The sequence below is a fragment of the Acipenser ruthenus genome, chromosome 1 (genome assembly GCF_902713425.1).
Source record: "Acipenser ruthenus chromosome 1, fAciRut3.2 maternal haplotype, whole genome shotgun sequence".
Classification (NCBI taxonomy): domain Eukaryota; kingdom Metazoa; phylum Chordata; class Actinopteri; order Acipenseriformes; family Acipenseridae; genus Acipenser; species Acipenser ruthenus.
This window is the reverse complement of record NC_081189.1, coordinates 74,261,853-74,287,680: the sequence shown is the minus strand read 5'-3', so window position 1 is coordinate 74,287,680 and position 25,828 is coordinate 74,261,853. Positions and strand designations below refer to the sequence as shown.

The 25,828-nt window shown below is 38.1% G+C and overlaps 1 protein-coding gene across 1 annotated transcript in view; it reads right to left on the bottom strand.

Moving 5' to 3' along the window:
- Positions 1–322: 322 nt before the first annotated feature.
- The window catches only part of LOC117420988 (neuromedin-K receptor-like), a 40,301-nt gene continuing 14,795 nt past the window's right edge, over positions 323–25,828 (bottom strand). Inside the window, exons 2-5 of the mRNA XM_034034816.3 lie at positions 20,643–20,831; positions 17,671–17,821; positions 6,894–7,090; positions 323–3,992 (exon numbers count right to left, since the gene is read on the bottom strand). Coding sequence (XP_033890707.2) covers positions 3,680–3,992; positions 6,894–7,090; positions 17,671–17,821; positions 20,643–20,831 — 850 coding nt within the window. The 3' untranslated portion in view covers positions 323–3,679. The remainder of the gene's footprint in view (positions 3,993–6,893; positions 7,091–17,670; positions 17,822–20,642; positions 20,832–25,828) is intronic.

Genomic DNA, 25,828 nt, shown 5'->3' with positions numbered 1-25,828 from the left:
GTGTATTGCTGTATTTAGATTAGGTCGATTCCCTTATTGAAGTTGTCATTTACATGTGGGACAAGGGTTTTGTTATAGCCATTTGTTTGGTAATCTTCCAAGAGAATAATAATAACAATGATAGAATAGTTTAACGATCATGTTTGTAAACAAAGACGGTATTCATGCAGGTTAAACAAATACGTATAATTGAGAAGAAACCTGTGTAATGTATTTAACGTTATTTAATGCTGTGTCTTTCCTTAGGAGGGAGCAGTAGTACTATTAGGTGATCAGTTGTGAGTTTGTCTTGTGAATGTCAGTCATTCTATGTACAACCTGATAGTCATTTGCAATCTCAATGAAGTATCCATTACAAAGATAAATATTTATACCTGTCAACACTAGCAAGTTGCTGTTTCCTGCATTCAAAATGCCTGTGTTTAATAATGTGATTGCGGGTGGGGATGTGCGTAAGCTCAGACCATCACCCTGTTACACACCATAACAGTAAGTCAAAGTGTTTTTTTGAATATATACCATAAAATTCCTACTGTGCCCAGGGCCGGCCCAGTAGTGTGAACAGGGTCTTAGTCATTCTGAGACAAGCTATTGTTCCTTTAGGTTTATACTGTTTTAAAGGATTTAAAATCATTCAACATTCATTTTAAGGCAGATTTTATTGTTAATCTCAGGTTTTTATTAATCTGATATTTAAACATTTATATTAAATGACGATAATAAATTGAGGTTGAAGTATGAATTAATAATGGATATTTTGTAGTCTCAGTGATTGATACAGTTTGGATGTTCTCCATTTGTTCAGCTGCTTTTATTATACAACATTATATCTGCATATATGTGTTAAAAAAACAAATTCAATCCATGTAAAGCACATGCTGCCTAAAGCAATCCAACACCTTAAAGGCAAAGAGCTCACAGCACCAATGAAGAAATGCTAATTTGTCTAATTACAAATCAACAAAATTATTACAAAACAAGAAGACTTATTAAGCTGTAGACCGCCATATAATAAATAAACATTCAAATATAAACAGTAAGGTTTTCAATAAATACACAATGTACAACAAGACTCCCTTTAGTGGTACTGTATATTTTACTGGCAGCAGCTATTGTCACACACACACCCTTTTCACGGGCAGCCCTGCCGGAGCGCATTTACTGCAACCAGCAGGAGCAGCAGGTTTTGTATGTGATGGTGTCCGCCTGCTGCTGGCTTTAAGGGCACACACAAGATTGGGGATCATTTTTGGGGGGAGTTGACTAGCTGTTAGCCATATCACAAGCTGTGTATGGCTAATCTTATAAAAGGCTGTGAAAAGTCAACCTTTATTATAGTAAATTTTCACTCTTTGAATCTTTGTCCTGTGCTTTACTGTTGAACACCTTTCGCACCACTAAACTTTACCACACTTTTTACTGCTGCACCCTGTATCCTGTACTGCTGTACCCATTTACTGTTGTACCCTGCAGTAATATATTACAAATACAATACACCAATTATGTAGCATGCGCTACACAGGAGTTTGTTTTTTTCTGTGGACTTCTAATACACTGAACATGACAAATTTAAATAACGGATATAATAGATGCAGACTATGATAACGTAGTGCAAGTATCTCACATAACCATATAAGCACAGCTAAGTAACTGGACCCAAGATTTAGGCATACATTGATGTTTAAAAAGAAACCTGCTTTGCACATACCACAAACAAGATAGAAAAAACACTGTTAATATATATATATATATATATATATATATATATATATATATATATATATATATATATATATATATATAGCTGAACAAAATATGTTTCTAAAATCTTACTTTAAGAGCACACATTTATTTACAAATACATATCTGATATTCCGGTATGATGCTTTATACCCTTTATCCCCAAAACTGGAAAAATCTTTCAGAATTGTAACATTATTGGAATTGTGGTGATTCTTAAATTAATCTGAAGATGTTTCAACATTAGCTTTTAAACACTCCAGTCACTTTGAAATCTTAATTGATTTATTCAGATTCTTCTGAAATGTCTTGCATGCATTTCAATTTCTGTTTTTTTTTTTCTTTTTGGATAATATCTACATTTTTCCATAGGAATGGACCTCTACCTTCAAAGGTCAAGACACATTATATGATAATGTCAGATTACTGGGAAGATAATGGGCTCAACTTTAACAACTGGTTTAAATAATGTTTTTTTCTGTTTTATTTTTAAGTTAATTTCATTATCTCTGTTTTCAAATAATGTGTACAATTAAAAAACATTCCTTAAAGTTTTAAGAATAGGTTCCAATATTGTCAAATTGCAATAAATGAAAGGGTTAACCATAGTTTTTAACGTCCAAGTGACATCCATCATATATACAGATCGATATCATTTAAATAAAAGAAATGCAGTGTGTGTCAGGGGTCTGCATTAAATCAAAATGATATATGCTGTGGTATTAGAACCAAAATACTGCACCATACAATTGTGTAGTATTAAAGCACAAATTGACACTTGATTGAAATTTAAACAAACATACAAATTACTTTTTACACTAGAAATAGGTTGACCTCCATAAATTCTACAGTTTATAGACTTCTGAGTGTTCTAATAAACACACATTTCCTGGTCTGTTGTACAAGTACATAATTCATATTCCAGTATCTAAATATAGGTTTCTAACAACAGTCCCTTCTTTCGTGAGATGGAACATGCTACAGTACAATTAATTATAGCATATTAATGCTTCCATCGTTTTAATTATTATTATTTTTTCTTAATTAAACTGTCCATGTGTTTATTGGTCTCTGTCCCATATTATCCTAAGTAACCAGATTCACTTTTAACTCCAATGTAAAGGTCTGACAGAAGCCATTTTTTGTTTGTAAAATTATGTTGTTAAAAAAAATAAATAAAAAGGGGCCCAGAAGCCCTTAAACACATTCCTCTTGCTGTGTGATCCTTGTCGGCCTGCTTGACCACTTGTCCATGCTATCACACTACCCCAGGATGTTCAATACATATTAGAGGAAGTAAATTATGCATGCCATTCTAATACATACTTAATATATTCTTTCTATTCATTCTTACTTATTCTAATCCTATCCTTAATTCCTATGAAGAGAAACTGTAAATCCAAAAGAAAATAGGACTTTAAACAATTAATTTGGAATATTCATTAGAAGCTTATTTACAAAATAGAAAAACAGCCTGGTATTACTATTTTCGTTTTAGGAAGGTATTTGTAGTTAAGGAATATAATTCCTCTATGTTCAGTGGGACAGATAAACATAATATTCACTTCAGCTACTTCAAGAACTGCAGTGCATTTCTTTCCAAGAGAACTGCTCTGGAAACAATAGGATTTTTTCCCCCAGTGCCTATCAGTAATTACATTTAAAAGATTTAGATTTGTTAAGAGTTTGCTCAAAACAATACGGTCTTAGTTTCTTATTGTTTTACCTCAATACATTTAAATTTAGTCATTAAAAAAAAAAGAAATGGACTTAATTGTGTTTATCAAAACAGTTCCCTTAAGTTACTTAGGAGGAAACACAAAAGAGTTTGCAAAGAGTGTACTACCTGTTTGCAAAGTGTCCTCTATATATGTTTGATGCTAAGCTATAGGATTTACAATGCTTTTTCCAGTTTACAATCCATGCATGTCTGTAGGCTTCATGAATACTCTTCCACAGAAGTGTTTGTGGTGCTGTAGAAGCTCGAACTCCTTGATGTTTTGGTGCTGTTGCCAGAACAGCCGTTGAGGCTGGTGTCTCGAGAAGTGGCAATTTTCTTCCTGGCAGGGTCTGGATTGTCTCCCTCAGTGGGCTCAAAGACAACGGTCATGCTGGATTCCATCTTGGAGACAGTGTACATGCTGCTCTGGCGAGTCGGGTTAAACCGGGTTGTTTTTAGCTCTAATTCGTCGTAGGTGGAGACCTTGATGAATGGGCACCAACGGAATGCCCTCTTGAATCCAGCTCTAAACCTAAGTAAGAAGTCAAATGTATCCTGGGTTAAACACACATGACAGAATTTTTACACCAAAAAAAATGAACAATACAATGAATCATCAGTATCAAAGTATTTCAATTATTAAAAACAATCTAATTATATAGTAACTACTTAAGCATTAACTGTAGATAATTTACTGTGGTGACAGTAAGGTGTGCTGAGCTGAATTACTTAATGGTATTATAAAAATAAAATAAAAATGTTTTTACTGTATTCCTTCAAATTTAAGACATGCTTTAACAATTTTTGCTTCTTAAAAATAGCCTGCGTCATAAATTTGAGTACAGTACAGTGCTGCGTGTATTAAAATGTGTATGACAGAGACGCCATCTTAAGTATCATACAGTTGCTAGCACAATATACAAGCTCAGTGGTAAATTGAGGGTGGTAAATTTGGGCTGCATCTTAAATTCGAGGGTGTCTTAAATTCGAAGGAATACGGTAGGTAGGTTTAGATACATTTATATTTTCTTCAAAATACATTTTTATTAAATTATGGGGTATTTTACAATGTTATTAATAGAACGTTTTTTTTTAATTTATTTTTTATTTACTACACTTTTGCAAGGCTGTATTCTACAGTAGACTCCAATCCAAACCCTGGTGGTCCAAACTGACTTAAAATCCGAACCATACTGTCATAATGAATTACTTGCTAATAGTGGTTGTAGAAACCAAAGACTATAATATATGTGATGAGGGTTATTACTGATATGTAATGAAATACAAGTATAAAAAAACATAAAACAAAGGCATTTTTGAATGGTAGAGATTGTGATCAGTACTCTGAACAAATCTCTAAACTCAACAGTCTGGTCCCAACTGGTTCAATTCAGCGACAGTCTTCTGTAACCTATCAAGGCAGCACCATGATTATGTGTCAGTAAGTGTAAAACATTTAAATAGTTGCTAGCATTTCAGATTTTCATATAGTAGCAAACATTTTAACAAGCAGTTGTGGGCTTGAGATTGAATGACTGGATAGCCATTAACACATACAGAATTGAACTAACGAAGGCACTGCTGATTACTGGTTCTGAAATTGTTTACAGGTATGAAAGGTGAAATGTTAGATAAATTGAATATATATTTTGAACTTGTTATTCAATTCAACCAAATCTATTTAAATGTCTGGGTGCCAACAGACTCTTTATTATATGAGGAACTCATGTAAAACATCTTGTTATGCCTTCTTGCATATGAAAGTTTCCAGCAGGAATAACTGACCTGTCCATCTATCAAAATAGCAGTTTCATTAACTCAGCCACACACTTTAATTAAATAAAACCATAGTGACAGGGTTTTGGCACAAAATGCATTGATATTCAGTGCGTGTTGCTTTCTGAGATCCAAAGTGTATACAATTCTGTTTGATATTTTTCTATACACAAGAGATGTAATTTACAGTAATTTAGGGTAGAGAATGTGTAATGCTTTTAAGAAGCTGGGACAGTTAATATATATCAATTTTACAGAGCTAAACACAGAGGGTATGTTCTAAACCAACAAACACTGATTTTACAAACTATATGGCCAAAACTATGGAAACCCTAAAGGGACATGGTGTGTATTAAAAAAGAAGGCTAGTATTTCGTGTGCACGGGTTAGTGCTTGTAAGAGATTGTGGTAGATTGTGATTTTCTCTTCTTTTGTAGTTTCTCTCTGTCTTTGCAATACTGTCATTTTTGTAGATCAGCTACATTTTGCATTGCAGTTTAACCCACTTTCTGTAAACAAAAGCAGGATCGGTCTCGATCATCAACGTGTCTGTCCCAATAATAACTTGCAAATCACTCAGACACACATGACTCAATGTACTCCTTATCATGAAGACTTTCATGGGGTAAAATAGCTTTCCATTGTGAGTTAGTCTTCAGGAGTTATGAACAGTTGTATGATGTAGTCTACTGTATAATTAGTGTTCCATGTTTTTGGTTTTTATCTTTAAAAAAAATTCCGGGAATTTATTTGACATATATTAAAATAGGGATAAAACGGTAAAAAAATGTTTTTAATTGAAACATCGGTAATGCGGAATATGATGCGCAGCAGTTCTGGTTTCTGATTAATAATGTCCCTGACATGTATGATGAAGCAGAATCTGTGCAAGTCGAGGCCACATTTTCCCAAGTTAGCTGGTACTTTGTGAATGTTTGGGCAATCGCTGTGCTGACGGAAATAGTATCTACAGAAGGTACGAACATGACATCAGCACAAAACATGCCAGGTTTATTCGCCTTGAAATCATAAAAAGAAAAGAAAATTGACAGAACTGGGTGGTGCAAGCCATCAGGAGACGGGTCAAAAATCACACTGGACATTTCCATCAATGCATATAAGTTTACCAACTAAAGCATCACCATTTTCTGTCAAATATTTACAATTGTCGGCTTAGACAGTGTTTAACTGATGGACAGACAGTACTGTCGCATGAAGTCACCAATACATACCTCTACAATAAACAGTGGCTGTCCAGCAAAGCACAGTGTTCTGACAAACTCATTAACACAGTCATTCTGTGCTTTCTTTTTATTAAAGTGTGTGTAAAAGCCACATAAATTGATTCCTTGTCTCTCAGTTCACTTTATTGTTTTAGTTTAATGTGCTGCTTATTTTTCAGTATGTTCTGCCTCCTCTGCCTCATCTGACCCACTTCTGCTATTTTTGCCTTTTGTATACTTCGAAGCATTTGTTTTCTTATAACCTATCCACCTTGTTAACTTGTGTGCACAATATAGTACCTGGTTGCGCACGAGGTCCCTTTAGGGGTTCTGTACAAAACAGCTACTATAATGACATTTCAAAAATGCTAACTTTTATTTATTACTATTCTTTTATTTGTTTTCCCCCCATTTCTATTGGATGCAGTACTTACCTGCTATTAAGGCAACAGTAAATAATGGGATTGTACATTGTGGAACTCATGGCCAACCAGAAGATAGAAAGGTACACTTGTTGGATGTATTTCCATCGGTTCCAACGAGGGTATATTCCAGTCAATATGAAGTAAATGTGGTAGGGCAGCCAGCAAATGGCAAACGTCACAACAACAATAATCATCATTTTTACAACCTGAGGGACAGGGAAATAAAAATGTGCTTTAATTTCTACACATACTTATCATATATTACACATTCCCATTCTTCTTCCACCATCTGTACAAAAGACAAACATCTAAGCAATGATGTCCAAATGTTTTGTTTTGGGAAAAAAAAACAAAAAAAAAAAAACAACACATACATTGGCAGAAGTTTCCTCCATTGTCAACATTTCCAGGAATTTGTACCATGTGTACATAATGTGGTCTCATGCAACTATTAACATAAACCATGATTTGCCCATTATTGACCATGGTAACCATTGCCAGACTATGCTTGGTAGACATCACAGCCATGCTCAAATATGAATCTTCATTCTAAACCATAGTCAACATGTTTTACCAAACCTCTGGGTTGCTCTGCCATGTTGGACAATGCCCAGATTTGGTAACATTTTTTTTTTTTTTTTTTAATGAAGCAGCATTTTCAATATGTTTCCAATTGTTTTACATTTCACAAAGAAACCTCAAAGTGTGCTACAATTGTTTCAGTTGGTATACTGAAGCATTCCTAGGTAACAGAACCTCCCTTCATACAGTAAATCTTGAGGTCAGGGGTCCTTGGCTGCAGTTTATCAATCAGTCTTTAATCAGTTGTTTAGGGAAAATATGTGTGAGAACAGATTGTTTCACTCATTTGGTTACACTCCATATCCAGTCTTATTCCTTGTGCAATGTTGACCTGATCCATTTTGCAATCTCCCTATAAAGTCTATAAACTGTGACGACCCCCAATCCTGATCCCAAAGGAAATGTTTAGTTCATCAGTCTGCTACTCCCTCCATCAGTCTGATCCCTGATTCCCATTCAAAGTTCTGATGATAATTTCTGATGATTGCTTGTGGTTTTAGCTTCACAGACACAATAGCCTGAGCAGCTCTATTATTCCACAAACTAGCATTGTTGTAGCCAATAACTTGTATTTGGTTTTTATCTTGTACCCTGCATTTTAAACCATCTGAAGAGTCAGAACTGTCTTGGAATTCTGGAATCCTTGAATAGAATCCACGTGAAAATGCATCCTGTGATAGCCACTGGATTTTTGAATACAGTTTCTATAGAAGATAGTAAAAGACAACACATACCATTTATAAGCAAGGTTCTATAAACTGTTCAAAAGCAAGATTTGAATCAATATTTATAGTCTTGCCTTGTTAGAATGGTCAAAAAAACACCCTACAAATTGTGTTTGATTTTACAGAATCGATTACTATATGAGGGAACACTTATCATCTGTAGAGGTCATTTAGAATCCTCACTAAACTCAATTAAGTTGAAAACAAATTGTAACAAAAATAAAGTTTTGTCAACATATTTCTTGCTGCAGGATAAAGGAAATTAGAAATGCCTTTATTTTCTTAGCAGCCTTTGATTGCACTTCCCTGTTATTATGCTGCAATACCATGCTGTTGTCCTATCATGTGGTTGGAAATCTATAAATCAAGACTACACTATCTTTCAGAGTGGCATTACATCATTGACTTGGCTAATGTGAGATATCATTCAAAGAAACCAGAATTTAACCTGCAGTTTCTAAGAGCTTATAAAGGACAAGCCCTTCATTAAACATACAAGTGTCCTATTTATCCAAGTATAGAATTTCTACTAATAAGGTAAAACAAAATAATTTATACTATAAAACTTCAAATAATTGCCTGTCTCCAATACGTGAGTCTGCTGGCAAATATTGTAAATAAACGTCAGGTCTCTATTAAACGCTGGTTCCCTTTCAATTCAAAGACGACCACCAACATTACTTATGGGATATGCCTGCCTATTGGGTAGGTATTACTGAGCTCTTTATATCAGAGCTGCCGATAGGCCCCTTCCTGGGATGATGCACTCAGTCCCGCCCACTGAGGGATAAAAACCGTCATATTGAGGAAGCCATTTCTCTTTTTGCTTCTCAAGATGGTACGGTAAGACCTGTGTTAAACTGAACATTGTCTGTAAAAAGAGCTTCCTGAGTCGACTGCAGTTCCACTGCATCTGTGCTGAAAGCTGGCTTGCCGCTTTCCTAGAATCAGTGACTCCAAAATGAAGTTTCTTTTTCTGTCTTCCTCACTTCAGCCTGCTTGTCACTGCAGCCTGTCTTCCTCACATTGCAGCCTGCCTTTTTGTTTACTGTCTGTTGTATGTGAGCAACTGCCTGTGCAGTATTATAAGAAGTGTGTTTGTGTGTTTTTTCTCACTAAAAACTACACTCTTGGGAGAATACAGTTCCTCCACAGGGCTAGACCTTGCCACATCCCCGCAGTTGAGTGATTCCACCAGTCGCCATCTGGCAGCTGGATTGGGCCTTGTTTGTTTGGCTGCCACTGCACTTCCCTCCTACTGTACATTAGACTGCACAACCCTACTTATCTGGGTTGTGCTGTGGATTAGCTGCAGCGCGATTGTTAACAACAACAGCCGACCAGCCATGTATTCCTCCACTGGGCTCTATATTACATACACCCCACTGTAGAATAGACCTCGCCGGTTGCGTAGGCCCACCCACCTCGGTGAGTTGAGCCTTCCATAACAAACTCTAGCGTGTTCTCCCCCAACTGTTTTTGTCTGTGTTTGCTGTTTACTTTTCAGCTCTCCCGCCGCGGCTTTGGCCCTTGTTTCTCCCTAGTGCATGCTACGCGCTGACCAGGTGTGTGACCACGCGGTTAGGGTAGGCACTGCTGTGTAGCTGCCCCCTGGTGTTTCAGTACCTCGGTGCACGCTGAGTCCTTGGTACTTCGGTACCTCAGTGTGCGCGTTGCTCACAGTGCTTGGTGCAAGTGCAAACGGTGCTGCATGGGTCTCGGTGGACACGGTGCCTGGTGCGCACGGTGCTCGGTGCATCGGTGCGCACAGCGCCCAACGCACACAGTGCTAGTGCCTCGGTGCGTATATCGCCCTTGGCTCTCTTGTATGCATGGTGCTCGGTGCAACCGGTGCTCTCGGTGCACAAAGTGTTCGGTGCACTTAGTGCACACGATACATGGTGCAATTACTGCTTGACACATACGGTGCTCGGTGCAACTGGTGCACACAGTGCTCAGTGCAAGTAGTGTTCGGTGCACTCGGTGCACACGATACACGGTGCAATTAGTGCTTGATATGCACAGTGCTCGGTGCAACCAGTGCAGATGGTGCTCAGTGCACGCAGTGCTCAGTGCACATGGTGCACTCGGTGCACACAGTGTTCGGTGCACACTGTACACACAACACACGGTGCAATCGGTGTTGAACACTCCACCGTGATGACAAGCAAGGCCGGGTTTCACGCTTGAACGTCCAGTAGGGCTAAAAACACTCAGGAAGACAGGCATACCCTGTGTGCACAATGCTTGGGTGTCCAGCACGCCATCTTGGCCCTTGACAGTGATGTGGCCTGTAGCATCTGTGCGGCCTTTCAGCCCTGGGTGCTAGAAAACCGACTGGAAAGGGCCACAAAGGCAAGTTCCACGTACCCTGCGGCCAGACCATCGGCAGCTCTCGGAGATCCAGAGCCCCTCCTCCACGGACTGTCCCAGGACCCCCTGCTGGACATTCCCCACACGCAGGCCTTCCATAGCCGCTCCCCATCTCAGCAAGTGAGACGGGTGAAGCGCTCAAAGCAGGCAAGGGACATCATGGATCTTAAGGCTCAGATGGTCCTGGAGCTCCTGTCCAGAAAGGTACTTGCGGCCCCGGCTGCAGTTCCAGCTCCGCTGCTGCCCCAAGTACCGTTCCCTCTCTATAGAGGCCTCCTGGGGTGAGGCCTCCTTCTCCTGTGTGATGGAGGTAGGAGGGGAACCCGATCTCTCTGCCGAGGTGAAACCTGGCTCTGAGGTGGCCTAGGAAGCCAGCGTGCCACCGCTATCAAGCTTGACGTTGACACCGATGGGACTGCAACTTTTTTGCAAGTCCCCTGGATGCCAGCAGCAGGACCACGCCGGTCCGGTGGCCACCAAATTGTGCCTCCTGTCGAGCAGCTGCTCCAGATCTCCGGTCTTCAAGGGCAAGCCCTGGGCCGGAGCCTGGCTAGTCTGGTTGTGGCTTGCAGACATCTCATCCCAAGCGCAACAGACACTATCGGCTGACGGTGTCTCATACGTGCTTAGGTGGTCAACTCAGTGTCGACGCCCTAGCCGACAAGTGGCCCAGAGCACTCCTATACATGTTCCTGCCCATACCGTTACTCCTAGCCTTTCTCGAAAAAGTCCGGTTAGAGAAGGCGTCAGTTCTCCTAGTGGCCCCCAGGCTTCGCCTGGATATCCTCAGTCAGGCAAAAGGTACTCTTTGGCACCCAGAACCGGGCAGGTTCCAGCTATAGGTCTGGCCCCTGAAAGAGACCGCTGGTTAGCCCTAGGGCTATCAGACACGGTTGTGGGTACATTGTAGAACTCTAGGGCTGACTCCACTAGGTCGGTGTACGCCTACAAGTGGAAGTATTTCCAGAATTGGTGTCTGACCAGGAGTCATGACCCAGTCTCTTGCCCCATGCCTGTTATCTTACAGTTTCTGTAAGATCTGCTTGATGCTGGTAGGTTACCTTCCACATTGAAGGTGTATTTAGCAGCTATTTCTGCGTGCCATGCCCCCATAGATTTGGTATCTCTGGGTGCGCATTTTTTGGCTACCCGGTTTCTCAAAAGCGTGCAGCAATTACGTCCTCCAGGAGGACTGTTCTCCCGAATGGTGCCTTGATATTGTACTGGAGGCTCTCACGAAGCGCCGTTTGAGTCCATACACTCCATAGAGTTGAAGTATCTGTCTATAAAGACCTTAACGTGGTAGATCCTTCCCTGCCTTCATTAGGCACGAGGGTCCTTGAGGTTGTGCGGTTCTGATGCGTCCGTTATCAATCAATCAATCAATCAATCTTTATTTTATATAGCACCTTTCATAGTGGACCACCATCACAAAGCGCTTTACAAGATGCAGTAACAACAAGAAAATCCATAATACTTTAAATACAGATAAATGCATAATACTTGACAATACATAAAACAATACAGTGAAAAATGCATAATACATTAAGTACAGTGGAAAGTGCATAATACATGATAGTAGCATAATACATGAAATATTACATTAAATACATGAATAGTACATTAAATACTCATACACTACCGTTCCTTCTCCCTCACAACTGCTCTGGTATACTTTCCCATAAGTAATGTTGGTGGTCATCTTTCAATTGAAAGGGAACGTTACGTTACCTACTGTAACCCTGGTTCCCTGAAAGAGAAGATGACCACCAACCACGAGGTCGCATCGTTTGCCCTCACGGGTTTGATTCAAAAAGAGAAACGGCTTCCTCAGCAGGACGGTTCAATCAGAACTGACAAAACAAACAATAAACCCTCACAGTAACATTTCGCTCGTCCTTTAGCGTTCTCTTAACCATAAACAAAGGAACAGATGACCTAGCCACGTCCCCTATTTGTACCTTCAGTCACACCACCTAGGTTAGCGAGTGCAGCCGTTTCTCCTCCAATCTGCGGTTGCTACATCGCTTTCCCACTGGGGCTATGACTTAATGTACCGCAGCTGTGCCCCCTTTCTAGGGTACTCTGTTCCCTTTACACTGCAACTTCACAGGTTGGGAGGGAGATTTATCACTAAGAATCATTCTGTCTGTCACAGGACCTCACCTTTCAGCCGTCCTGCCACAGTGAATCATATAATAATGGCAAGTCAGAACCTGTTTGTGTGGATTCCAGAGCTTTGCTGATAACATTTATTAAGGATCACTGTTTTCAGATTCTGTAACCTTTAATCCCATGTTTTGCTTGTATAAAGCAGACAGGAATTTTGGTAGCAAGGACTCAAGGGGTAGCTGACACATTCATCTTAGATCTTGCAACGTCAAAAATCGTCATGCATTCAATGACACTGTGGGCTGTGTGTTCTGTTATATGTGTTATCATATTTGGATAGGCAGTTCTCTAGATCAGTGGTGTAAGCCAGATTTATTTATTATCTATCCATAAGAATGACAAAAACACAAATGTATATGACTGCAGGTGGATGGCCACATGATGTTGCAGTAACCACTCTATTAGACTGCGGACTGGCCAAGGCAGACATACAGTAGCTGTGTGCTGCCAACTATGATAATGTGAGTGAGCAAAACAAATTGCAAACAATAAGCTTATCCAGTGAAAATGTCTGGCAGTTATCAGTCGAGAAAAAAACCACTATGTGTGGCCACTGCGACATTACAATTCACAAGGATAGACTTGCTTAACACACATGCATTTTTATTTTATTACGTTAGATAGTAAATATAAGCTTTGCCTTTGCTTATAAAATTCAACAAAGTAGGCCTATCGTCAATAGTGCAGACTGCAGTTTTCTGTAATATATGTATAATCAGAAACTGGAAAAAATAATGTATTTATCCCTTGGGCATGTAGGCTTGCTGCACCACTTCACTAAAAATACTATTGTGACGTATATAAGTATGATATGCAAAGCCAGACAGACAGGAACCTCCTCCTATTCAAATATTGTAATACTTGCAATAAAGTTAAAGAATGTCCCAACCAAGGGTTCATCTCAATTGAATTATGGATTTTCGAAACTTTTAAATGTGAATTACCATATTACTTACAGACGCCTTCACTGTAACCCTAATGACATGCATCCCCAGTGGGGGATAAAAAAAACAAACTGTAATTTAATTTGTGTTCTTGAGAAGTTGTAAGTTACCAGCATATTATATACAGTAACTTGGTCACTTGTATGGCTTCAGTGCAAATGAAGCAGCAAGCTGAAGATGAAAGGCAGGCCTAATTGGTCTGGAGTTTCAAACTATGAACTGTTTCCAAGGTGCTATCTTCATTTAGGTGCCGATGATAGCTGTTTAATTGTTCATTCATGGCACACAGTACCTTGAATATCATCTGAAACTTTGTTTCAACACCTTACATTTCCAGTTCAAATTCGATTTCTTGGATTGCATGCTGTTGAGTGGATTTTAAATACTGGATATGTTCTTGTCAATGCTCCTACTGTCATTGTATTAAAAATGTCTGAAATGACTTTGAGGGGGTCTTTACTTTATTTAATTTATTTTATAACTTACAATGATTACAACAGACTCAATCAATAAATAATTTACTGGAAACGCCTGCTCACTTCTTTCCTACTTTTGTAGCATTTTTAAACTCAGGGTTGTCATAGGTTTCAAACCATTAACATTGACTTACAACAGTTGCTATTACTGACCTTTAAACATTGACTGTCAAAAGAATAAAAATAGAGTGACATGCTCCCTACACATTGTTTGAGTGGAAATAGCTGTGCCTTGTCCAGTGTTAAAGGTTTCTGTGATTTGGGCCACTGTAGCACGTGTAGCAACCCTTCTTGAGTTGTGCTATCTGGTGGCTGTTTTCTACAAATGAGTCTTGCTGGACATACTTGTCAATTGAGCCATTTTGATGAGTGGGGAAATCATGTCTCTTGTAAAGCCACAGAGATTCTGGGTATAGTGGATCACATGACAATTTCTTGGGTCACATAAATTGACATACATTGCAGACACATTTTACGTGCAATCTCTATTTTTTGGCCAAGCACAGTATCAGTGTGACTTTTATTCTCATTTTACATATATTAACATTTAATAGTCAAAGGTGACATTTAAGCTGTTCTACTATAAGATTGTATTCCCAAAGCGTAAAATCATTATAACAAATTGTGATTTAATTAAAGAAGGCTTTTTATTTAAGATCTGCTTTTATGAATAAAATGTTTTTCATTTATAAAAATGACTTTTGATATGCTTCAATAGGGTCCATAGTAGATCTACTGATACAAACAGGAAACAATCATTGTAATTTATACTGTTTTACAGAGTGTCCCCCCATCATTTGTGTTGATTATTGTATCTAACAGCTTGCTACCATTATCATCATCCCCATTTCATGTTGAGATCTTAGGTAACTTTACTCAGGACATTTTCTCTGTAATTTATCTTTTTTCCAGAGAATGCTCTTTGTATCTAGTTCTTTCTGCAGGACTTGAGTGGGTACACATGGTCTAGACAATGATAATACAAACCCACCCATTTTCTTGCTTTTTTGGTCTAATCTTTCTCACGAGTTAATTTAAGTCATCTAATATAAGAAAATAAGAAAAATAAAAAAAGTGGTACAAATCACATTCCCGGATATATCACCCTTGTCACGTTACACTACATTAATGAAGAATTTTAGTGTTTCCTAATTGGGAATCCTGTATTTGTATGTGATGTTTATTAATGTGTATTGTTTTATCAGCTTTTACAATTCAAGCCACATATTTTTTATACTCATTATAATATTCTTTACAAGTTTCAAATGTATGTTGGCAGATGATCAAAACTGAGGAAACGAAAACATATTTTAAATATCTATTTTTATAACTTTGTCTAAAACACTACAAACTCAATAATAAGCTTTCAAGTAAAAAATGTATCCAAGAAGAAGTATGATGGAGAATTATATATGTCACTTTTTTCTTGAGAATGCCCACTTTAGTTCTTATTTCACAAAAACAAACATTTCAGGCAGTACTCTGTTTAGATTTGTTCTGAAGACAGAATTATTTTCATCCTCCTGGAGCAGGCACTTAAACATGTATTCTTAAAAAGGATACATTTTTATTATTTAATGGAAACATAATGTTTACCACATGTGGGCACGTTTAATAAAACCAAATAAGTCTTCCATGCCTTCTTAATAAGTAAACTATGGGCTCTTTTCCCACAATGGGTAATTTACCCTGGATTTGGGTGGTGTTGTCAGTCTTGTTCTAATAGCACATGTATGCCCCTTAGCTGAGGGGGTGCACACATTTAACTTGCCCCAGGTTGTATTTTGTATTACAAGGGAGCAGTTATATATAACATTGATTTCACCAGATGTGTCTAAAAAGATTTTCTCTTTCAGTACTAAGTATCATACTTTTACTAATAGTATAAAAAAGTTATTTGATACTAGCAGGGTGCCATTTTGAGGGTTCAATCCCAGGTGGGGGACACTGCTGCTGTATGTACCCTTGAGCACTGTATAAATGGGTAATTGTATGTAAAAAATCATGTGTAAAAAATAATGTAATTGTATGTAAAAATAACGTGATATCTTGTAACAATTGTAAGTCGCCCTGGATAAGGGCATCTGCTAAGAAATAAATAAATAAATAAATAAATAAATAAATAAATAAAAATTATAATAATAATAATAATAATAATAATAATATTCAGTGTTGAAAGAGTAAATTAAATAAAGTGTATTAGTCATTCTTCTCTTTGTCCTTTATTGCAAACAATCTTGAAAATTGGTAAAAGAAGTATAAATTAGCGTAATACATATTGGCTTTGTCTTTTTAATCGTGCAATATTATATTTACATTTAAACACTAATATCAACTATTAACTTAAGTTAAGGTGCTTGATTTAGTTTTCTTTTCCACCTGCATCTTGGCTAAAATCAATACCTCAACAGCACTTTCAATATGAGCAGTGCTGTGATTCTTAGGTCAGATTAAACTTCCTATTGCATTTGCAGTGAATGGACTCCTAATGTTCTAGCAGCCTCGGAAGGAGCTTTTAGGTATTCACATCACATCAAAGAAACGATGTCCCAAAAGCTTAGGCTTTTTATGAACCCTGAATCCTTCATCCGTTTATCACAGTCCTTACACTGTTCAGGAAGCAACATTTACTTGTTATGTTTATCCACTATTAAAAGTGCATAGGTACTATCCTTTGGATGGCTATCAGACCATTGAGTCCCATTTGGTTTGCAGAGATTAAAAGCCCCACAGCAAGAAACAAAGAGGCACTGACTATGTTGCTCATCAGGTGATTACTTCCAGGACCCAGCATGGGACCAAACCATAAGCACATACTATTTTTTTTATATTTCAATGAACTTAACAACAAAAAAAGCATCATGGTAGATGATGATTATGCACACATCATTTTGATCAATTTTAAATTAAAGTTTTCCAGCTGTTTGATTTAATAACTTGTCTTCCTATCTTCAAAGGAATGCCATAGGGGCAGTGTACAGATGCTCAATAACAAACCATTCAGTTTGATCCCCTTCATAAAAATATATAATGAGAATGCGGGTGCAAGTGAAGTGACAATATGGGGACACCGGAAGCCATGACCATAGTCTTAAAAACGGTTCCTGAAAATACAGCACCCTCTTAAATGTTAGCAGGATTCAAGATCTGAAACTGTGGAAATAAAATGATGTGCTGTAACCTGTAAGTGAAGTTCTTGAATAAATGGAAGTTGACATCTGTATCAGAATTTGCTGTAGGAATCTCCATTTCTATATATTATTGATGCCGTTATGGACTTTTGAGTTTAAATTTAGGACTCTAATAACTGTGTTTGTACACTGTCAAAAACACCTGTACACAGAAATAATAAGTCCTCTTTGGAATGAAATTCAGCACTTTATACAGCAAAATGGAGGCCATGATCGACATAGCTAGTACACATACCATATACATTATTTGAATATAGTTTATCAATAGTGGATTTTCTGTTATCAATGAATTTAATCTTCTGTGTAAAATATAAATTGCTCACCTTTCTTTTAGCCCTCAGTTGTTCATGGTATTTGTCAGAAGTGTCTCCTGGGATCTCTCCTCCCCATAGAGTGACACCTACTATTGTATAGGTAATACCCATGACAACCAACGGGAGCACATACACCAGCACTGTTACAATGATATGATACCTGTACAAAGCAAAACATAATAGCGATAATATATGTCCATTATCAAGAGAGTAATACAAATCTACAATATTTGCTCGAAATAGCACCTGGATGCTTATTGGAATATATATATATTATTTCACAGTTATGCAGCTTGTCAGTACATTTTGGACCCTGTCCAACATCATCAAAAAGACATGTCTCTTGTCGTTTTTTCTCCGGAAAAAGCAGAGAAACGATTCAATGGCCGAGTGAGACCGATAGGAGCCGAGAGAAGCCAAAAAAAAAAAGGGGGGGGCGTATCTAATGAATACAGATAGCCCCGACACCACGACACCACATAGATAACACGGACATAAACAAACAAGATAGTTGCCTCTGCATCCAGCGCTCAAAGAATATCACAGACATTTGCAGAGCTTTTTTTTTATTATTATTATTAGTTTATTTAGCAGATGCCTTTATCCAAGGTGACTTACAGAGACTAGGGTGTGTGAACTATGCATCAGCTGCAGAGTCACTTAGAAATACGTCTCACCCGAAAGACGGAGCACAAGGAGGTTAAGTGACTTGCTCAGGGTCACACAATGAGTCAGTGGCTGAGGTAGGATTTGAACCGAGAACCTTCTGGTTATAAGCCTGTTTCTTTAACCACTGGAGTTTGGTGATAAAACGAGTGATCAGGAGATGATTTATCGGTATGCACGACTATGTAGAGGTATGTGAAAAATACAGCGAACAAGGGGTGGGGTGGGGCTGGAGATGCAGTAGTGAGTGTCCTGTTGATATGCAGTGCCTTTTTAAACCTGTTTTACTGTGAAAAAAAAATACTTTTAAACAGCGAGTCTAAAATAAACAGCGCATGTGAAAATAAATTGGACCTGACGCTCCTGAGAAGCGCTGAATAAATGGACCGCTAAGGGTTAAGACTACCTCAGCATTAAAAGAGATTAATTTCCCTGGCAGTGGAGTTGTTGTATTTACAAATTGTAATTGATATTTCTGTTATATACAGTCTTGCATAAGTTAAATAAAATACAGGATTGTACTTAAATAATGTGCACAACACATGCAATCAGCTTTTATTTTCTCTCAATCGCTTGGATGACACAACAGAGTAGTGTAGTTTATTATATGCAGTTACATTTTACATAGCTGCAGCGTGGGATTCTGGCTAAACTTGCTGTTTTGTTATTAAAAGCACTGTATGTTGTTGTCACAGAGGACTTGAGTGGTGCGTGTGGGTGGTGACGTCAGGTTCAGGAAGCAACACACAGGCAGGCAGTACTGGGGTTGAAACTGAGACGCAATGCCTGCGCTCAGTGTTTTATTGCATGAAACAAATAAAAGATTTAAACAAAAACAGCACATGGTATATAAAAAAATGTTATATGTTTATATGCTGGGGAGTTTTCTCTTGGTCTAAACAGTGTCAGATCTAAATACCATTAAATAGTTTTTTTTCATATTTTTATAAACAAAAATAGACTTATGAATTGTGTGATGTTTAGTGTTAATAACGTTGGGCCCTTAATTAATTATTTAAACAGTGGCAGTGCTTAGATCCACTGCTGGCTACATTTATTGGATGTACCCCACTGTCGTTTAAATTAAAATTGCCTATTGGTTATTCTACCTTTCAATAGCAGACAGAAATACTGAACATTTAAAAACCCCTGCATTAAAAGTCAAATGATTTTTTAATGGAATAATTAATGTTTTTTAATTGTAACATTACATTTTTTCCACTGAATATGTACCCGGTCCTGTTATTGGGAAGCATATGGATCTAGAATCCCTATACAACTAAATAGGGGCAGAGGGGTCCATTTGTCATATATGAGTTTTACCTCATTTTACCTCATCATTCAGGAATGCCTATAAGCAAAGATTGGAAATTATATAAATTGATTTTATGGGCTCTCTATCAAGTTCACAGTGAGTACTTCTTTGTAATCCATCAGATAGCATATCTGGTTTTATTTTAACGTAGCCTAGCCAGTATATTTGATTTATTTAACACTCATTGCACGTCATCATCACAGGTTGGAGTTGAGGATTGTGGCAGGGACAGAGTTAATGTCTCTACCAGCAACCTCCAGTTAGTGCAGATTGGTGTTAATTGGGGAGTGGACATCTGCATAAAGGCAGGCAGAAATCCTGTGTCTCAGAGAAGGGAGTTGGTGAGTTACACTGTTTTGAATCTGTGGTTCTGTGAAGGCGAATGCCCAGCCAGCCTGACAATAGTGTTTTGTTTACCTGTTTATTTTGGCCCTTGTGTCTGTTCCTTTGTTTCTGTGTTTGTGTTATTTTATTTATTAAAGTGTGCGTTTGCACTTTACACTGCAGCTTCCTTGCCTCCGAGTCTCTTTCTTGCCGCGACCCGGCTACAAGAATAGATATCTATTATTCCATTGTGCCTCTGAAAGCTGCCCTAATCATGTTAAAGGTTAATCTTACATGACTATTTGGTGTCAGCGCCATTGTTTTTCCATTGTTTAGCCTTCTGGGCCCTTTATGTTTTGCAGGAAAAACAGAAGTTAGAAAAGGAGGTCATCTCTTTTTCTTAAAGCAGATATTTTCAGTAATTTATTAGATGCTGCTATATGAAAACAAACAAGCAAGCAAAAAAAACACAGAATGTATGTAGTCCTTTATGGTTGATTTCACATACCCCGATTAGCACTATTATTTTACAATTGCAAAGAAAACAAACAAAATAAACAGTTATGGCACTTTTTTCAGTTGACATGTTACTAAGCTAGTTGTTCATCAATAAACAAAAGAAAAAGGGTCTTAAAATACAGCAAACTTAAGTAAGGTAAAATATAACTTGACTTACATGAAGTGATCAGTAAAACCTCTGGGCCAGTCCACATAGCAGATAATTCTATTTGGGATCTGTCTAGTCCTGGAGTAGAAGCATAACGGAAAGGCAAGAACAAACGCCAAGATCCAGATGCTCACAATCACCACTTTAGTTGCTGTTGCAGAGAGTCTCGGCTTCAGAGGGTGTATGATAGCCATGTACCTAAACAACAAGAGAGTTGATTTTGACAGCTTAGTGCCAATGGTGGTCATATTTGCAGCTATCAAAGATACATTCAGTGTGTTTGCTGTAGTTCTAGCAGGATCTGGCAGTACAATAAGCCAGCAACAAATAAAACAATTATAGATGTAGGTTGTGTCCTCCAAGAAAATGAAAGACAAGACATACAAATGAATGCACTTACTTTAGCAGACACGTTGTGGTCTACTCTCAGTATTAACATGGATGTCAAGTCTCAAGATTTACCTGTGAAACTCACGGTTTTTCACAATTTTGAGAGTCTCACGGCCGTGCAATGGATTCTCACGTTTGTGCATAAGTTTGTTATTGTTTGCGAGGCTGCGAAACCCTTTATACATGATACAGCAGTAAACCCAATACAACTGTCCAAGCGTATTATTTCTTTTTTTGGGGGGGGGGTCACCATGAAGAGGTATACATTACCATTCTATAGTCCTGTAGCTGCAACGCAAACTCCCCCCTTACTCCAAAGATAGAATTGCCTTGTTGTCTCAAACTGATGGTTTGTCTGCGTGAGACTTCTATGTTTCTGTACACAACACGTCATTACTCGGACACAGTCGAAGGAGAGGCTGTCAGACTGACACTGTCTCGTTCACACATAAATTATCACAGAAGAAAAGAAAAATGGACATCAATGGGAATGTAATTAATTAAAGTCAAAAAATATAATATTCTTTATGATGCCAGTGTCAGTGGTTATAAAGAAAATACAAGAAAGATGCCATATAGTAAGAAATAACAGAACAATTGGAAGTTGATGATATGTCTCTTTATTTCACCTTAATTTTGGTCAAAGTGACTAGGAGCGCCATGCACTGGTTTCGTATTTCTGTAAAATGACGTTTCTTTGTTTTAATAATGTTGACCAATAATAATAATAATAATAATAATCACATTCATACACTAACTGAAGATTTTATTAAAACTGCAAATCAATAAAAAAAGTATATTAAACTCATTTTCTCAGTATTTACAAACAAATGTGCAGATGTATTCTTTTTTTAATGATTTACTAGATCACAGATAAACATTCTCTGTTAAATGTCATTTTTTGTGTGTGTGGTGTACCCAGACTATTTCTTTGTTTTATTTATTTTATTTCGTTTCCACAAAAGGAGTAAAAGCAGACAGTATTTTCTTTTACAGTTTTTTTTTTTTTTTTTTTTAATGTACTCGTGCTGTATTCATGTCGTTTGCTTCACTCCCAGTGTGCATAGCCCTTAAGTCTAGGTCAGTGGCATAGCTGTCAGCCATGTGCAAAAATCTCGATCCGTCACCAGCACCCCCTACCCCCCCCCCCCACCCCCAAAAAAACAAAATCTAGTGGTCTAGGTTAAGGTTTTTCATCAATCCCAAGGTTTTTCAGCAGGGGTCTCACTTAGGGGTTGACATGTATGAGTATAGACCAAGACTAATGCCTTCCCTTAGAGGGAAACTGAAAATTGTGACCTGATTCAAGTTAATAAGTCCAACTACTCAAACTTCTGACAGATAAAAAAAATGAAAATAAGCAACACTGTCATAGAAAGAAAAAAATGTTTCTGCAAGTGACAAAATACAAACAAATAACAGCATAATGTAGCTATTAGGTGTAGTTAATTAAACAACGGGGTCAATTAAATTAACCTAAATTATGGCAGCCATTCTTTAAATGATTCAGTTTCAGGCAGTATTCATATTCTGGTTTTATTAGTAATATTTTATGGTGCTTATATATTCAAATAATGTCCTCAAACTCATCATTGTGCTCGCAAAATGGCATGCATTAAGTACATGGCTTACCTAGTACTATAAATGTATGGGTATGTGTCCTGTAACTATTAGCCCTTACTTACATTGTAACATAAAATAATAAGGAGCTACAAGTAAAGATAAAATGTTTGCTAATATTCACAATTACTGTACAGAAATTGTATGAAACCCTAGATTTGTCTCCGTTTTTTTGTTCATACATCCCAGTAACAGTATAAAAAACAAGAGGTACTTATTTACACTTCTTGTTTTTCTTCTCGCTCTGTAACTGATACCTACATAATAGGGATAAAAATAGAAACTTGTGGAACATTAGTAATTTGTGCACACCTACCAACCAACAACCTACTATCTATTTGTCAGATCTGCTGTGTTTCCCACCATGGCTGAAACCACCACCACCAGCTTTAATAAAATACAGATTGTCAGGGATGCAATCTGCAGAACAAATGAATTAGCGATGTGAGTAACAACCCATTTATACAAAGGTGTGTGCTACAAATCTACTGTGTTTCCAGTTCTTTCATCCAAAACATGTATGTATACAGTATTTACTGTTCAATAGTCAGGAGTACAGCAACAAATGTAGGAAACAGACAGTATCTGTATAACAGTTAATATCATGATGCAAGAAACAGGGTACAATTAAGACTTTTCTTCGGTGTTAGTTACAGAGTAAAGCATGCATTTGTATTATTAGACAAAACAAAGCATGCTCTATGGCACAGCTTAGTGCACTGTGCCACCCAACACTCAACAAATGTATACTGCGAGTGATGATTAAGACATAGCCTTTATTGCCTCCTTTTGACCCAGCCCCTTCCCTCCAACTCTTTCACATTTGAAAACTATTCCGTACCATCAGCCAGTCAGCTTCCAGCTCTAATGGGTTTCTAATGACTGCTGCAACGTCATATCATCCGTGAATCAAACTTAAAATCAATCCACGCAAGTGCCAGCTTTTTCATTATGACTTGCAATAATGAAAGCTCAGTTCACATATATTGGACAGCAAATGCTAAACAAAGACCCAATTGCTCCAAATGGATTCCATGATCCACCAAAACCAGCCAATCAGTACATTGCACCGACAAAAGCAACCAGTCCTGTACCTGCAACTGCTGAATCAGCCAATCGCAGCATCTTTGAACAACAACAAACCGAGACATGGACAATTCAGTAATATTGCTCCATACAGGTATTTGGCATTGTCCAGATAAACTATAAGCAACTCTGACAAGGAAAAAGTTTTTTTTTTTTTTTTTTTTTCCAAGTTCAAGGTAAATCTAGTGTTTTTTAAAATAATGAGAATATAATTTTCCAATAGCGACAGTGCCCTTTCGATGAAGGCTCTACCACGTGGTCGTTGACCTTGACATCAGTCGTGTTCAACTACTACACAGTACAGCCTTCACCGACAGGCACTATCATTTAAATAGAACTAACATAATAGCCCAGCAGAGCTGCATTTGTATTCTTCTGAGAAGGCTTTTAGGTATTATAGTCTCTTGTTACCTCTACTGTAAATCTACTGTGCTAGATCAACACAACTAAAAAAAACATTCAATCAGAACAGTTGTTGATTGCACAGTATTCAGCACATGAAATAAGTGAGATTTGAAAAAAATAAAAACAATTATGAATGAAATGGATGCCAATCAGAGACCAGGCGAGCTCAGGCAGATATGACAGTATGAACAGATTGATCTTTAGTTCTCCTGATCGGTGAGGCAATATTCAAAGAAGATATTTCGGCAGAAAAATGGGGGGATAATTAGGGGTGTGCTGATTTATCGATTCGCACGGTGAACTGTGATATTGTTCTTGATGATACGATTACCGATACAGTGAACCCTGTATCGGTACACTGCAATACTTTTGTAAATATGTTAAATATGAGACTGCATGCAAAAAAACAAACTATTTATTAGTATGTACACTAGCAGCCTCGCCCCAACATTTAAATCACTGTGTACAGAATGTCAAGCCTGCCAGAAATGAATCGGAGAGCTAAGCAGGGGACAGTTACATTGTTGATCATCAGAGTTAATTTAATGATGGAAAGCAACATGGCAAAATTCAACCTGTGTGCCAGCTTGTTTATTTATAGATTTAATAAACACACAGGTGGTACCAGCAATGGTAGCCCTAGTGTCAGATTTAATAAAGAAAACAAAGCAAAGCTAAAAATAAATGTTTCCCACACAAGGCGAGCGCTAACCTCATTAAAAGAGACATCCCGCTCCAGGAACCTACTACGTTACCCTCTCTATACTGGTTGGGATCTACATCCCCTAAACTAACCTACTGCTGTTGCTCCCAAAGTCCCGGCCTCCCAGCGACTCCGGGTCGTTGTGACGGTCCTGGCTGGGCAGAGCCTTCACAGGCACCGTCTTGCAGTTGAAGGGTTCCGTAGTAGTTACCCTGCGGAGCAGACACTCTCCTCCTTGATGTAAACAAAGCGCCCGTCTGTGTAGCATAGAGGTGCAGTCACCTCGAGCTGTGGTGCAGACTCCTTTTGAGCTCTGCTCAGCCTCCCCGGAAACGCCCCCCAGCCAATCCAGACCTCCCGATGAGCTCAGCGCCGGGCAACCCTACCTGTTCAATTGGTTGCCCAGCAACACGTCTCCTGTTACGCGTCCCAGCTACACACATCTGCACAAGAACCAGCGACAGGGTCCTCCCTGTCACAAGTCCCTAGTGCATTTCATTTGCGTCTCTACAGTATTTTGGAAAACTAATTTATACATACTTTGAAGTCAAGGTACACATTTCTTACTATTTATTATATTACATAATCTATTCCTGAATTAAACTGGCATGTAAAACAAGTCCATGCAGAGGGTAGCATTCAGCTACAGTATTTGGTTTAAAATTAATTTAAAAAAAAAGTTTTATTTATCATTTTTGTATTATTATAATTTAAAGTATTTTTTTATTTTTTTTTAAATTTAGTCGTCGCCAATTATTTTTACCCCGGTTTTCACCCCAATTTAGCATGCCCAATTATTATCTGTATCCCCGGCTCACCGCTCGCAACCCCCCCGCCGACTCGGGAAATGGAGGCTGGAACACGCGTCCTCCGAAACGTGCTCCTTCCAAGCCGTCATTTTTCGCACTGCAGATCCACAGCAACGCCACCAGACCTATAGTGCCGGAGGACAACACAGATCTGGCGGCTCCGCTGCAGAGCCACAGGCGCC